This window comes from Mizuhopecten yessoensis, unplaced genomic scaffold (genome assembly GCF_002113885.1).
Source record: "Mizuhopecten yessoensis strain PY_sf001 unplaced genomic scaffold, ASM211388v2 scaffold3667, whole genome shotgun sequence".
In the NCBI taxonomy this organism is placed as follows: Eukaryota; Metazoa; Mollusca; class Bivalvia; order Pectinida; family Pectinidae; genus Mizuhopecten; species Mizuhopecten yessoensis.
In genome coordinates this window covers 339,709-354,970 of record NW_018405159.1, presented here as the reverse complement: position 1 = coordinate 354,970, position 15,262 = coordinate 339,709, and the positions used below count along the sequence as shown (strand labels likewise).

General features: G+C 38.8%; 1 protein-coding gene across 2 annotated transcripts in view; it reads left to right on the top strand.

Moving 5' to 3' along the window:
• Window positions 1-15,262, top strand: part of LOC110447929 (hypoxia-inducible factor 1-alpha-like) — a 121,339-nt gene that overhangs the window by 39,786 nt on the left and 66,291 nt on the right. Inside the window, exon 1 of one of the 2 annotated variants that reach the window (XM_021493921.1) lies at window positions 1,045-1,192. The exons of the other annotated variant lie outside the window; for it this stretch is intronic. Within the exon in view, the coding sequence (XP_021349596.1) occupies window positions 1,126-1,192 (67 nt within the window). The 5' untranslated portion in view covers window positions 1,045-1,125. Of the gene's footprint in view, window positions 1-1,044; window positions 1,193-15,262 lie in introns of those variants that run through there. 2 annotated transcript variants of the gene reach the window in all.

Below are 15,262 nucleotides of genomic sequence, written 5' to 3'. Positions count from 1 at the left end.
TACACAATGGTCGGATTAGAGGACCCAGCAATAGATACACATACACAACGGTTGGATTCGAGGTGTATATTGTATACAGTGAAGCCTGTCTAATATGACACTTTCAGGGACATAACATATTGGACAAACCAGACAGGATGTCACATACACAACGATTGGATTAGAGGTGTATATTCTATATAGTGCAGCCTGTCTAATATGACACTCTCGGTGAGGGACCTAACATATTGGACAAACTGGACAGGATGTCGGAAAATACAAGTATTAAATTGAAGCTTTCAATAGAAAGGCGATTACAGCATTATGTTGAATTATAATATTGGAATCCTGCAGTTGGATTAGACAGGGATTACTTTAGGGTATAATATCGCCAGTATATGCTTTCTAATAAGAATATTACATATAAATGTTTGAAAAAAGACATTTGAGTTTTGATTTACTTGTTAGTAAGTTGTATTGTTTTAAACATTATACCTACCCTATGGAGCTTTTGGCAGAAGTTACCATGCTTAAATTACACTTACTCCTGCTAATTGACTATGTAGTATACACAAACGGTACTGTGTAGGATTTGTGGCATCTTGCTGTGTTGGCATTTGCGAAATATTACAAACCCAGGTAGGACAACTACAGCTTCATACAACATGCAGGAAGTATGTACAGGCAGCACAATCTAGACTGACAAGAGAGACACTGCTTTGCTGGGTGAATTCCAGCTAGCACACTGAACTGCCATAGTAGAGTACAATGTTGTTAATACAACGCCAGTCCAATATCTTGTGCACTACTGGAATCGGTGAGCTGTCCACAGAAACTAACCCAGACTCAGGACAGGTTATTTCTACATATATGAAATGCACAAGTCTATTTGTTAAGTGTGTATGATAGATTTCTCTGGTAGACCTTGCTTCATCGATGGGAATTAATTGTATGATAGATTTCTCTGGTGGACCTTGCTTCATCGATGGAAATTAATTGGAAATCAGAGCCTCACTGTCAACCCAGGCTTCTGCTTTTAGTAATCGGGAACAAATCTCTGCGGATTATTTGTAAAGTTTGGTTAGCCATTTGATACAGTCGATTTGTACGTTGGGTTTTGTCTGGGTTTGACCTGTGTGTACAAAAATGCCTTGGATTATACGCATCAGGAAAGTCAAGAAAGTGACTGCCGTACAGCGCAAGCGATTCAAAGGTAAATGCAAGGTAATTGACACAGTTATCAGGTGTTGCTAAAGATTGGATATTTTCAAAAAAATCCGGAGTGGACAATATTTTCCATGAATAAGATTTATATTTTACTTCTCATGATGTAATTTTAGGGTGCATTTGATGTATTTTTATCTTCTGTGAAAATGTCAAGGCCTCTAGCTACTGGAAATCATCTAAATTTTGTGAATACTTATTTTCCCGGTTGTTCTTCCATAAACATTATTATTAGGTGTTGCTCTTTTCAGTAGTTGTAATTTTTTCCTGGAGTGGATAACAGTTTCTATAATTTTCAGTGCTAACGATGATTTGTGGGATATATTTGATGTATTCTTACATTGTGTGATGGAAGTTAGGACCCCATCCTCTGGAAATTATCTAATATTCGTGAAATTCTTATTTTTAGTGCAACATGTTACACACAGGTATAGACCATATGTTCTAATCCTATTATTGAAAAATGTTGTGACAACATATGTTGCCTTTGAGATCCACTTTAACTTGTCCAATTTACTTGAGCTGAAAAACTCATTCCTGTGTATTCTATAGAAAATATAACAAATCCTGTTTACAACTTGAAAGTGTATTTAACTTAACTAACTATCTTGAAATTTTTGTTATTATAGTCATTTGAATGCAAAATAGATACTAAATATTCAAATAAAATGTAATAAAATGCAATTGAAGACTAAAACTTGATTTTACTTAAAGGGTTTTTAATTTACTAAATAATGTTCTAGCTATAAGATACATGCTATTCATGCTGTGGTTATCCCACTAAGTTGTGTTATTATGAACAGTTCATTTCAATACCAGCTTCCAAGTGAAGCCTGAAAGTAAAAAATGTGTATACAGGACAATTATAACATATGTTAAAAGATTTTTTTTTTTTCATGAATACAATTATCACCTGTATACAAACCTGTTACTTCTGATGAGTTTCTGCCCTCCAACACATTAATACTGTGCTTATTTACAAGTTAAATGTGACAGCAAAAAAATTGCACAGAGAAAGGAACATATGTTGTTATATAAACATTACCTGTGACAGGTGTGTACCAGGATGGATGGAGGACTTGTTTTCTGTTAGGCTGTTCTTTGGAGAGAACAACTTAAGGATGTATCCTATCTGAATGTGATATGAGACTTCTTTCCAAGGGAGATAACCTCTTAAAATAACCTCATAGGTAATTTTGTTTGGGGTACTTACGCATTTTACCTATCTTTATCATCAGAGTCTGTCTGTCTGTCCACACTTTTGTTTCCTGAGATTAACACAAAATCCAGAAATCTTAAATTGCTGAAATTTCACATGGTGATATATTGTTATGCATAGATATGCAATAGGGGTTTAACATGTTCAAGGTCAAGGTTACTAAAATAGAATGGAAGTGTTGAGGTGTTGGGATGTTTGGTATACTGTCAAAAATACATTGTATTGCCCTTTTTGACCCACCAGTATTAATTTTTTCTGGTAAATGGTATTCTGTGAAACAGGATCCCGAAATCAAAGATGGCCCCCAGTCAAGGTCTTCTGAATGGTTGAGACATGTGTCTAAAAATTTCGTTCTGTTGGTACAATTTTTTCATACCTTCTTGTAATTGGTACTTAGTGGATATAAGCTTACATGATGAGTAGATTTAAGCCTACATAAAGAATAGATCCAATTATCTGAATCGCATAATCCAAGATGGCCGCCAGCGCTTATGATTTCTTTTCTGTCTATAACTTCTGTTCTGTTGGTGTGATTTTGTTCATTATTGATGGTAAATAGAACGTTGTCAGATTACATTTGTGTGTCATTCAATATAACCCATATTACAGAGAATATTGCTGTGACATAAAATGCTTTGTGATTGTGGGGGATCTATATGGTCAGGCACAGTGTGGGGTCCACTCTTCATCACTCTTCTGCCTGGATTATCCAATACTTAAACCTAATGTTACGAGCTGGATCCTAATGAAACATCATATGAGGATTAGTTTGTTTTGCCCTGATCCAACATTCAAACTGATTGGACAAGACATTTCAAGCTATTGCTTTAGGTTTGATATGTCAACTTAAATCACGATTATTGGAAGCTATACGGAAGGTTCACTTTATATTAATCAACAAACGTTCAACTTTTCAAATCTAAGATCAAGTGACCTATTCTAATCGCTTTTCGTCGGTCGGCGTCCGTCGTGAGTAAACTATTTACATTTTCAACTTCTTCTCAAGAATCGGTGGATGGATTTTTTTCAAACTTGGTCAGAATCATCCTTGGTAGATGAGGCTACAAAATTGTAAAATTGGGATTCCTACCCCAACCCCTGGGGCCAGGGTGGGGCCCCAAAGGGAAAATTAACCAATATTTCAAAAATCTTCTTTTCCAGACTAAGAGGTACTACATTCATTTTCTCTGCATGGAAAGAAAATCATCAGGGGTGTATTTAAATTGTAAATTTCAGGACCCCCAAGCTATTCTTTATCCCTTGAGGAGGGGGTAAAGTTTACTATAGTTTATATAGGGAAATAACACTTTTGGGTATATTTTATCCATTTTCAGCAGAAAATTACTCAAACTTAGTCAGAATCATCTTTGGTGAATGAGGGTATTACATTGTAAAATTAGAATTTCTGCCCCATCCCCAGGGGCTAGGACAGGGCCCCGAAGGGAACATTTACCAATATTTTCAAATTCTTATCCTTTGATGACATGACAAGTATTGTATGTCACTTAGTTTACATGCTAATTTTCACATCACATCTAAACAATAAAATAAAGCTACCTGTACCTATGATATAGCTCAGGTGACCCTTAAGGCCCTTGGGCCTCTTGTCTAATATACAGTTACCTCCCCTTAACTTCTGTTTGGATATAACTAGGACAGTTGGGACAGGACTCTTCCATTGACGAGGTAGCTCAATTAATTAGAGAGGTAGTATGATAACCTTAAGTCCAGAGTTTGAATCCCGGTCTAGCCCCACTGACTATATAATTTGTTGATTTCGTCTTTGTTATTTTCCATTAAAGTCCGTAAGATATATTGTTTTCTTTTCAGAAATAATTTATCAAAGTTATAGCCATGCCGGTAAAATAGTGGAACAATGAGTAGCTACAATTTTTGGCAGTCATATGGGGGATCCTTAGTTGGCCAAAACATTTACCAATAAATATCTAGACCTATTGGCCTGATGTTATTGGTAATGGGCAGAAGTACAGCTATCACTATTCTACATCTTGAGCTTGCAAGAACTGTTGTTGTTTGGAGAAAAAAATGTTACAATCAATTATATCATTTATTTAGATTTGGTAATTTATTTGTCCAAAACTTCAAATGTATATATTCCGTCTTTGCGTATTGCAGAGTTATCTTCTCTTGGGAGTAGGTATTGATTGTTACGTCATTGGTCTGTGTGAGAAAATCACGTCGTTTTCTCAAAAATTGATGACGTTATTCTCACAAACAAGTGATGTAACAATCAATCCCTGCTCCCAAGAGAAGATACCTCTGCAATACGCAAAGACGGAATATTCATACATTGATAACACTTTTAATCTAAGGGAGATAACTCTGACACAATCACAGGTATACATATGTTAAAGGTAGTATATATCCTTAACATTTGGTTTCAACACATAAACAAGAATGTATGTAAATTTAGAAAGAAAACAATATTTTTTGTCATTAGAAAAATTGGGCTCACACACTCACAACAATTGGGTCAATGGAATCAGGCCGGTCTTTAATATTGTGATGTCATAATTAATATGAAACTGTAGATAATATAAAACCAGGTTGGCACTTGGAAATATGTTATAAATAATATATGTTGATGATTCAATGATCTTCATCCCAAGCTCATTAGTGACCATTGCAAGATTGCAGGAACAGTTTGTTTAGAAAAATAAAAACTGTCTCCCTGAGCACTGTGGCTGGTTGTGAGATAAGCAGATTTGATAGCTGTTGTCTGGAGTAGTTGAGTACACAAGGCATTCTTACTGCTATATCTTGTAGGATTAATATATCTGCCAGGCACTTTCTTGATGATTTTACCATGAATGCATTTTCATCATGTATCTCCCCTGTTGTGATGTGTACTTGCCTGTCCTATGACCCGAGGGACATATGACATCATATGTGATTACCTAGAGCTGCTGTGATTGGCTGGTTTATCTGTGGTTCACTAGTGACATCACTGGGAGGATAGCTACAGAGTAAAGAATGTGACGTCAACAGCTTCGTAGAAAGTGGGGTTTCCTATTAATTTTCATGGTAGTTCCATAAGAAAGTAATTTGAAATTGTTTCAATATCATATGGAACTTGTCACAGTTTTGTCACAGTTTTATATTAGATCACCAAAGACCTGTCAAATTGAAAGCTTTTAAGGCTTAATAAATGAATTGTAGTTGAAATGAAAATATTAAAATATTAAAGACAAGAATATGGTCTTCTTGTGAAAAATTGATATGATTAATCTGTAATTTCAAAATTAAAACTGATATTGTAGAGAAAGTGATATTGTAGAGAAAGTTTGTTTTTCAAATCATTTAATATGTCACACAAATTTCTATTTGCTAAATCTGAAAGTCAATATTAAAATTAAAACAGTTGAAAGGGCAACATTTTGTGGAAATTGAGGATGAAGTTCAGTTTAGAGCTTACTTTTCAACACCTGTGTGGAGACAAAAAGTGGAGCTTACTTTTCAACACCTGTGTGGGGACAAAAAGTGGAGCTTACTTTTCAACATCTGTGTGGGGACAAAATGTGGAGCTTACTTTTCAACACCTGTGTGGGGACAAAAAGTGGAGCTTACTTTTCAACACCTGTGTAGAGACAAAAAGTTTAGATTACTTTTCATCACCTGTGTGGGGACAAAAGTGGAGCTTTACTTTTCAACACCTGTGTAGAGACAAAAAGTTTAGATAACTTTTCAACACCTGTGTGGGGACAAAAAGTTTAGATTACTTTTCAACACCTGTGTGGGGACAAAAAGTGGAGCTTACTTTTCAACACCTGTGTGGGGACAAAAAGTGGAGCTTACTTTTCAACACCTGTGTAGAGACAAAAAGTTTAGATTACTTTTCATCACCTGTGTGGGGACAAAAAGTTTAGTTTACTTTTTAACACCTGTGTGGGGACAAAAGGTGGAGCCTACTTTCCAACACCTGTGTAGAGAGGAAAATGTCCTACATTACTGTACCTATAGTCCTCGCCTGATTTTCTGTAACTGTTCCCTGTGTCTGACACAGGAATCTTGGAGCATCCTAGTTATTCCACACAAATATCACTAACAACTATTACACTGATCTTATAATTTGTCAGGAGCTGTGGTAAATGTGAGAAAACTTTTGATGTGGTTTAATCTTTTGGCATTATTGTCTCGGTGTACGTGCAGGAAAGATGAGGTACAGTCTAGCATGTGTTTCCTCAGCCTTGATTTTTCTTTTTACAGATATAAGACAGCAAAGATGATCTTGTTCATTGCCACCCTCACACGTAGAGGTTGGTGGATATGTGGAATGTTTGGTAGGTTTTGTCTTGTGTCGGCGTAGGAACAAATCTGGCAATACATCTCCCACCTACAAATTTGTCGTTCATACCTTCCAAATTGTAATGTCAGCTTTACCTCACACATACAGAAGTGCCACATCCTATACATCACATATCAGGAGGATGCTACAAATATAGAGGCTCTGGTTAGTTATACAAGTGGTTTGACATATTTGGTATTCGCTCTCATTCTGTCTTCTTAATCCTTTCTTCCTCTTTGTGTTTTCTCTGCTTTTCTAGCTGGTCCTTGCACTAAGTTTCTCCTCCCCTATCTATCCATCTTCCTGTCTTCCATTCCTCCTTACTTTGTCCTTTCCATTGACTCCTTCCTCTTTATTCCTCCTTCCTCCTCTACATCGCTCCTTAAAATAATCCTTAACTCCTGCCTTCCAGTAACATTGCTATCTTTTCTTTTCTTTGTTCTTTCTTTCCACATCCAAAACAGTTTCAGTTATATTATTGTACCTTTTCATCCTCCACTCAATTTCTTCTCCATTTATCCCCCTCCCTTAAATCTTTCCGTCCCTTTTCTCTCCCTATCCTGTTACTTCCCCCCCCCACCATTTCTCTTCAATCTCCTTAAAAATTTCTTCCTTCTCCTATCCCTCAATCCTCTATCTTATTTTTTTTATTCCTTTCCCTTCTTTTTGCTCGTCCTAAAAACATGACATGTTGGAGATTTGGTTCTCAGTTTAAAAATGATGCAATCCATACATTGAGTTGATTGACGTACACCGAAGCCGATCTGTACGAGGTGAACGCTATCTGGTTCTGCAGGCATTACATCACAGGTACACATGCACAGAACATGCACCTTCAATATGCATCACATGTGATAAGGCGAGGTGGCATGGCAAGTATTGAACAGTTGTACATATCAGTTGTACTGGGGAAACTATACATGTGTTGTGTATATGGGCTAGCTCATGGAGTACGGGTTGTCATTGACTGGAGGAGGGGGGGGGGGTCATCTGTACCATTACCAGCCATCATTTAGAAGGAGATTAACAGTTTTATCGTTGGTAAGGGGAGATTGTCCGTACACTTTGCAATATTATGTGTAAAGCCTGTCTTAGCTGACGTTGGACCCCATTTCTCTGTTAATCATACATAATCATGGTTTTATCACAATACATCTTTTGCAATTAAAGCATGTTGCTGTGTTTTTAAATTTGTATGAAAAAGGCTTGTTTTTTGGATCCTTTAAATCATGTACACTGCCAAATTCAATTTTTGAATGATATGCTTGGTCGTCATGTAATTTCTAAACAACAGCAAATGGATTTTCATCCGTTTTTAATCAAATTTCCTGTGGATAATAAAATATTTGTTTTAAAATAATTTAATTTTAAAGTATCAGATTATGCTCCATTTAAATGGGCCATCTAACTGGAATGTGTAGAGAAACCATTAAATCTAATGGTCCCACTGCATTTCCACGGCGAGGTGGAGACTGTCGAGGTTCTTCCTGCACTCCATAGACAATATAAAAGCTCATTATTGTCATTCAACATAATCAGCGCCGTCAGATTACAGGCCGACTTGTCTGAGCGTGAGGTACCTGCCAAGAGAGGTCAGTGTGGGGATTGTACACTGTACACCATTCTTCACACGGTTTCCTGATATCTTTAGATCTCCTCAGACCTCAGATTTACTACCGTAATGGTCGTAGTAAGTGTAACGTCTGTAATGGGTAACACAGTTTTGTGTTACCTACATACTGTTCCTCTTTATGTCACGTGTCATTTATCAAATGAAAAAAATCACATCAAGTGACATGTGATATTAACAGAAACACGGAGTTTCTCTGTGAAAATAAACAATGTTAAGTATAAAGTGAAAGTGGATTTACTTATAAATCTTCCCTTTTCATAACTAAAACTAATCAGCTAAGACACCTATTCATCTTTTATATGATTCATATTGCATTGTACGTTTTTTTAAGTGACTAGACCCAGTAGAAATTTTCACAAACCCACTAGACCATGCTCCTGTGTCTAAAAAAAACAAAAAACTTCCAAATATTTTACCTAAATAAATCCACTTTTCAGAACATGTATTTTTAAACGGCTTAACCCTGCTTGTGAAGTCCTACACAAATTCAATGTGTTTGTGCATGTGTACATAAACAACTGCACCTTTGAGAAATGACTGGACCCCTTGGAATCCTGCACAAATCCACTTGACCTTCCGGAGCCCTACACAAATTGCTGGACCTTACGGAACCCTACACAAATCAACTGGACCCTGTGAAATCCTAAATGAATCCACTGGACCCTCAAGAATCCTACACAAATCCACCGGACTCTGTAGAATCCTACACAAATCCACTGGACCCTGTTAAATCCTAAACAAATCCACCGGGCCCTGTAGAATCATACACAAATCCACTGGACCCTGTTAAATCCTAAACAAATCCACCGGGCCCTGTTAAATTACTAAACAAATCCACCAGACCCTGTAGAATCCTACACAAATCCACCTGACCATGTTAAATCCCAAACAAATACAACGGAATCTGTAGAATCCTACACAAATCCACCAGACCCTGTAGAATCCTACACAAATCCACTGGACCCTGTTAAATTACTAAACAAATCCACCGGGCCCTGTTAAATCCTAAACAAATCACTGGACTCTGTAGAATCTTACACAAATCCACCGGACCCTGTAGAATCCTACACAAATCCACTGGACCCTGTTAAATTACTAAACAAATCCACCAGACCCTGTAGAATCCTACACAAATCCACCTGGCCCTGTTAAATCCTAAACAAATCCACCTGACCATGTTAAATCCCAAACAAATCCAACGGAATCTGTAGAATCCTACACAAATCCACCGGACCCTGCAGAATCCTACACAAATCCACCAGACTCTGTAGAATCCCACACAAATCCACCGGACCCTGCAGAATCCTACACAAATCCACCAGACCCTGTAGAATTCCACACAAATCCACCGGACTCTGTAGAATCCTACACAAATCCACCGGAACCTGTAGAATCATACACAAATCCACTGGACCCTGTAGAATCATACACAAATCCACTGGACCCTGTAGAATCACACACAAATCCACCGGACCCTGCAGAATCCTCCACAAATCCACCAGACCCTGTAGAATTCCACACAAATCCACCGGAACCTGTAGAATCCTACTCAAATCCACTGGACCCTGTAGAATCATACACAAATCCACTGGACCCTGTAGAATCATACACAAATCCACAGAACCCTGTAGAATCATACACAAATCCACTGGACCCTGTAGAATCATACACAAATCCACTGGACCCTGTAGAATCCTACACAGATCCCAGACTTTACAGTGTATGGGTACTACAGCAGATAATGATGATGAATCGTCTCTGCTTTGTGTATCCGTCATGCCCGTACATTAATTGACAACTCTGACTTTTGCTTGGTGACTTTTTTCATGGACTAGAGTTTCTGCCCAACTCCATTAGTTAAGGTTATAACCCATCACCACCTTTGGGCTGCCACACAGAGGATCCTCTTTCACCATTACAAATAATTTCTTGAAAGTCTCTTTAATTTTTAATGTTTAGAAAGAGTCATATTGAAAGCAATTATTTTGTAGGGATTTTTTCTTAAAAAGCCAGTATCGCCATCATCAAGTTGAATTATGTATTTCGTAGGATTAGTTTTTTAATCCTTTTTGAGTCTTTATTGATGTAACTCTGTAGAGTAAATAGTAAGTGGATTATTAAAAACACTTCTGAAAATGACATCTTCCACGTCACATATATTTGTTTATTTTCATTGAATACATTGGATCAACAAGTCTTGTTTGTGTCCCCATTACTTGGCTGGGGTTGTTTGGTCCTGTTTTGGATTTTGTTTCGGTGAATTTGTGTATGATAGTTATATCTGTCCCTAATGGACTTCCGCTGTTGATGAAGTTGACTGAGTATTGTATATCACATCCGTAAAGATGAAGTCGGAGTGTCGTATGTTAAGGGGTTTAGGGCACTTTAATCGCCGAACAGATCAGGAATATGATATCAAGAGTACATTAGTTTCGTTAAACAGTACAAAAAACCCTTTTAATCCTCAACTGATAATATGCAAATTACCTTGTAATGATTATGTAAATTATTCGTCTCTGACCCTGACACGTCATGAAATCAGAGTATTGTTTGTCAGAGTTGATTTTATCGTAAGTTTTATAATCATGGCTATAAACAGCTATGGTCTCCAGGTCGGTTAGTACACAAAAGGTCATCACTCCAGTTCTAGTGAAAACCGAGGAGTTGTTTCTGTTATCATTTGCCTAGTTTTGACATTAAAAACTGTCTCTTTTTAACCAAGTACACAATACAACTTTTTATAAATAAACCACACTATTCGTTAAGCCTTCTTCCTGCCTATCTGAGATTTTAATTCCCCATCCAACAAAGTTGGCAAGGTATTATGCAAACTAGTTCTGTTGTGTGTCATTGCGTTTGTCTGCAGCAATGTCGTGCCTCTTTTCGTTTGTCTGTTGGGACTGTCATGCATCCTAGCGTTTGTCTGTCCGAGAATGACGTGCATCCTTGTGTTCATCTGTGCAGGACTGTCTTGCGTTCGTCTGTGCAGGACTGTCATGCGTCCTTGCGTTTGTCTGTGCAGGACTGTCATGCCTCTTTGCATTTGTCTGTCGGAGAATGACGTGCATCCTTGTGTTCGTCTGTGCAGAACTGTTTTGTGTCTTTGCGTTTGTCTGTGCAGTACAGTTTTGTGTCTTTGCGTTTGTCTGTGCAGTACTGTTTTGTGTCTTTGCGTTTGTCTGTGGGGATTGTCGTGCGTCCTTGCGTTCGTCTGTGCAGTACTGTTTTGTGTCTTTGCGTTCATCTGTGCAGGACTGTTTTGTGTCTTTGCGTTTGTCTGTGCAGTACTGTTTTGTGTCTTTGTGTTTGTCTGTGTAGGACTGTCGTGCGTCCTTGCGTTTGTCTGTGGGGATTGTTGTGCATCCTTGCGTTCGTCTGTGCAGGACTGTCGTGCATCCTTGCGTTTGTCTGTGCAGGACTGTCGTCGGTCCTTGCGTTCATCTGTGGGGACTGTCATGCATCTTTGCATTTGTCTGTCCGAGAATGTTGTGCATCCTTGCGTTCGTCTGTGCAGGACTGTCGTTCATCCTTGCTTTTGTCTGTGCAGGACTGTCGTGTGTCCTTGCGTTCATCTGTGGGGACTGTCGTGCATCCTTGCGTTTGTCTGTGGGGACTGTCGTGCAACCTTGCGTTCGTCTGTGGGGACTGTCGTGCATCCTTGCGTTTGTCTGTGCAGGACTGTCATGCATCTTTGCATTTGTCTGTGGGGACTGTCGTGCAACCTTGCGTTCGTCTGTGGGGACTGTCGTGCATCCTTGCGTTTGTCTGTGCAGGACTGTCATGCATCTTTGCTTTTGTCTGTGGGGACTGTCGTGCAACCTTGCATTTGTCTGTGGGGACTGTCGTGCATCCTTGCGTTCGTCTGTGCAGGACTGTTTTGTGTCCTTGCGTTTGTCTGTGTAGGACTGTCGTGTGTGCTTGCGTTCGTCTGTGCGGTACTGTCGTGCAATCTTGCGTTTGTCTGTGCAGGACTGTCATGCGTCCTTGCGTTCGTCTGTGGGGACTGTCATACATCCTTGCGTTCGTCTGTGCAGGACTGTCATGCATCCTTGCGTTTGTCTGTGCGTGACTGTCATGCATGCTTGCGTTTGTCTGTGCAGGACTGTCATGCGTCCTTGTGTTCGTCTGGCTGGACTACTTATCTTTTATTGGTGGCCAATTTAGTAACTTGCCACAGACAAATAATGTTGAGATGGTAGGAAGGGTTTGAATACTGGCATCAGGTAAACATGTTAAATCTGTAGTTAAGTCATCGATAGGCTCTGTCAAGTGGATTGTTATATGTTTGAATGTGAAATGAAATTAAACAAAGGGCATTAAGTGTAAATTTTATATCCTATCATGGTTAGTCATCACCCGTTTTGAGACTGGTCTGTGAACAATAGATCAATCCTGCACCTACAGCATCTTGAAGGACCACTATTCACGAGAATTAAAATCTTGTCTTTCATCATACCTTGAGCACCAGCTTAAAGAGTACATCATGAGCTACAACAATTGTGATTATGAAAACAACTGTCACAAGGGGTTGTGTGTCAAGAATGGTATATTTTCTGCTATACAGGTCAGTGTTTCCAATTCTGATAATGTTACTATAACAAACCTTTTTAAAACTAAAAACAAACGTTAGAAAGATGTACTTTCAGATATGACAAAATGGTTGGAATGTCTCTTGACAAGTAAAATGAAATATTTCATTTATGCCTAACCACAACGTTATGCCAAACCTCAAAGTATTTCCCTCACCATATAGAACTGCCCTAATTATGAAATGTTGCCCTACAATATGAAAGTGCAATAAAAAAACTTTTTTTATAAAATTGCCCTCATAAAAAATTTACACTCATTTCATACAATTACCATGATCACACATTGCCCACTTGTAAAGTTCTCCTCTGAGAACGCCACAAACTGTATTATTATACCTCATCTTTATAACAGTGGGTCTGATTGGATGATACTGGTCACATGATAGGGTAATAAAACATCATGTCACCCTCGTGTGCTCCAGTTTTCCCGATCATATTTCACTTATTCGGAGCCTCATAAGAAAAATAGACAAAAGCCAGCAAAACCTAGTTCTGATTGACGGAACCTTACAACAACAATGGCACGTCAACCTGATCATCTTTACTAAGTGTTAAATTTTTTTGATCGCTTGATTGATTTTTTTGTCATAGTAAATTATTTATTTCCCATACTGTAAGGAAACATGATTTTTTGTCTCTCCTTGATTAATTATGTTTCATTCGGGGCTTCACCCTCGTGAAACAGGATTAACCTTGGAGAAACAAAGAATTATGGAACGCAAGATAACTCAAATATCTTCTGCATTACTATACAGTTATGGACTGTTGTGCTGGCGAATATGATGTGATATGAACCTGAAAAAGTTATTTTAACGAGGCGAATTGCATTTGCGCTAACAGGCTCTTCATCCTCGTGTAGCATTTGGAAATTTTCAAATGTTACTGAGGCAAAGCTTTCGCCATCAGCCATCTTCTGTTATTGTCTGACAGATCGCGTTCTGGTTTAACCGGCATGCGCTAGGACAGGGTGAGGGGAATTTCCATATAGGCTATATTTAGAAATCAGATATTCACCAGATAACCAGTCTACATGAGTTTTTGAGGACTGGTCACGTGTATAGGATCCAGCCAATGTGATTGCGAGAAATGTTCAAGCATATGAAAAAGGCTGATATAGGGGCAATAAGATTAGTGATGACTGATAGTGGGGCAAGTGGATTAATGATGGCTGATAGTGGGGAAAGTGGATAAGTGGTGGCTGATAGTGGGACAAGTGGATTAGTGATGGCTGATAGTGGGACAGGTGGATTAATATGGCTGATAGTGGGACAAATGAATAAGATATGGCTGATAGTGCACGTGGGACAAGTGGATTAGATGTGGCTGATAGTGGGACAAGTGGATTAGATATGGCTGATAGTGGGACAAGTGGAGTAGTGATGGCTGATAATTGGACAAATGGATTGGTGACGGCTGATAGTGGGACAAGTAGGTTAGATATGGCTGATAGTGGGACAGGAGGATTAGATATGGCTGATAATGGGACAAATGGATTAGATATGGCTGGTAGTGGGACAAGGGGATTAGTGATGGGTGATAGTGGGACAAGTGGATAAGTGATGACTGATAGTGGGTTAGGGGATTAATCTGGCTGATAGTGGGACAAATTGATTAGATATGGCTGATAGTGGGACAAGTTGAATAGATATGGCTGATAGTGGGACAGGTGGATTAGGTATGGCTGATAGTGGGAAAAGTGGATTAGAAATGGCTGATATTGGTACAAATGGATTGGTGATGGTTGATAGTGGGACAAGTGGATTAGTGATCGCTGATAGTGGGACAACTGGATAAGTGATGACTGATAGTGGGTTAGGGGATTAATCTGGCTGATAGTGGGACAAAGGGATTAGATATGGCTGATAGTGGAAAAAGTGGAGTAGAAATGGCTGATATTGGTACAAGTGGAGTAGTGATGGCTGATAGTGGGACAGGTGGATTAGGTATGGCTGATAGTGGGAAAAGTGGATTAGTGATGGCTGATATTGGTACAAGTGGATTGGTGATGGTTGATAGTGGGATGAGTTGATTAGTGATGGCTGATAGTGGGACAGGGGGATTAATATGGCTGATAGTGGGACAAATGGATTAGATATGCCTGATAGTGGGGCAAGTGGATTAGCGATGGCTGATATTGGGACAAGTGGATTAGTGATGGGTGATAGTGGGATATTGGATTAATCTGGCTGATAGTGGGACAAATGGATTAGATATGGCTGATAGTGGGGCAAGTGGATTAGTGATGGCTGATATTGGTACAAGTGGATTAGTGATGGCTGATAATGGGACAAATGGATTGGTGACGGCTGATA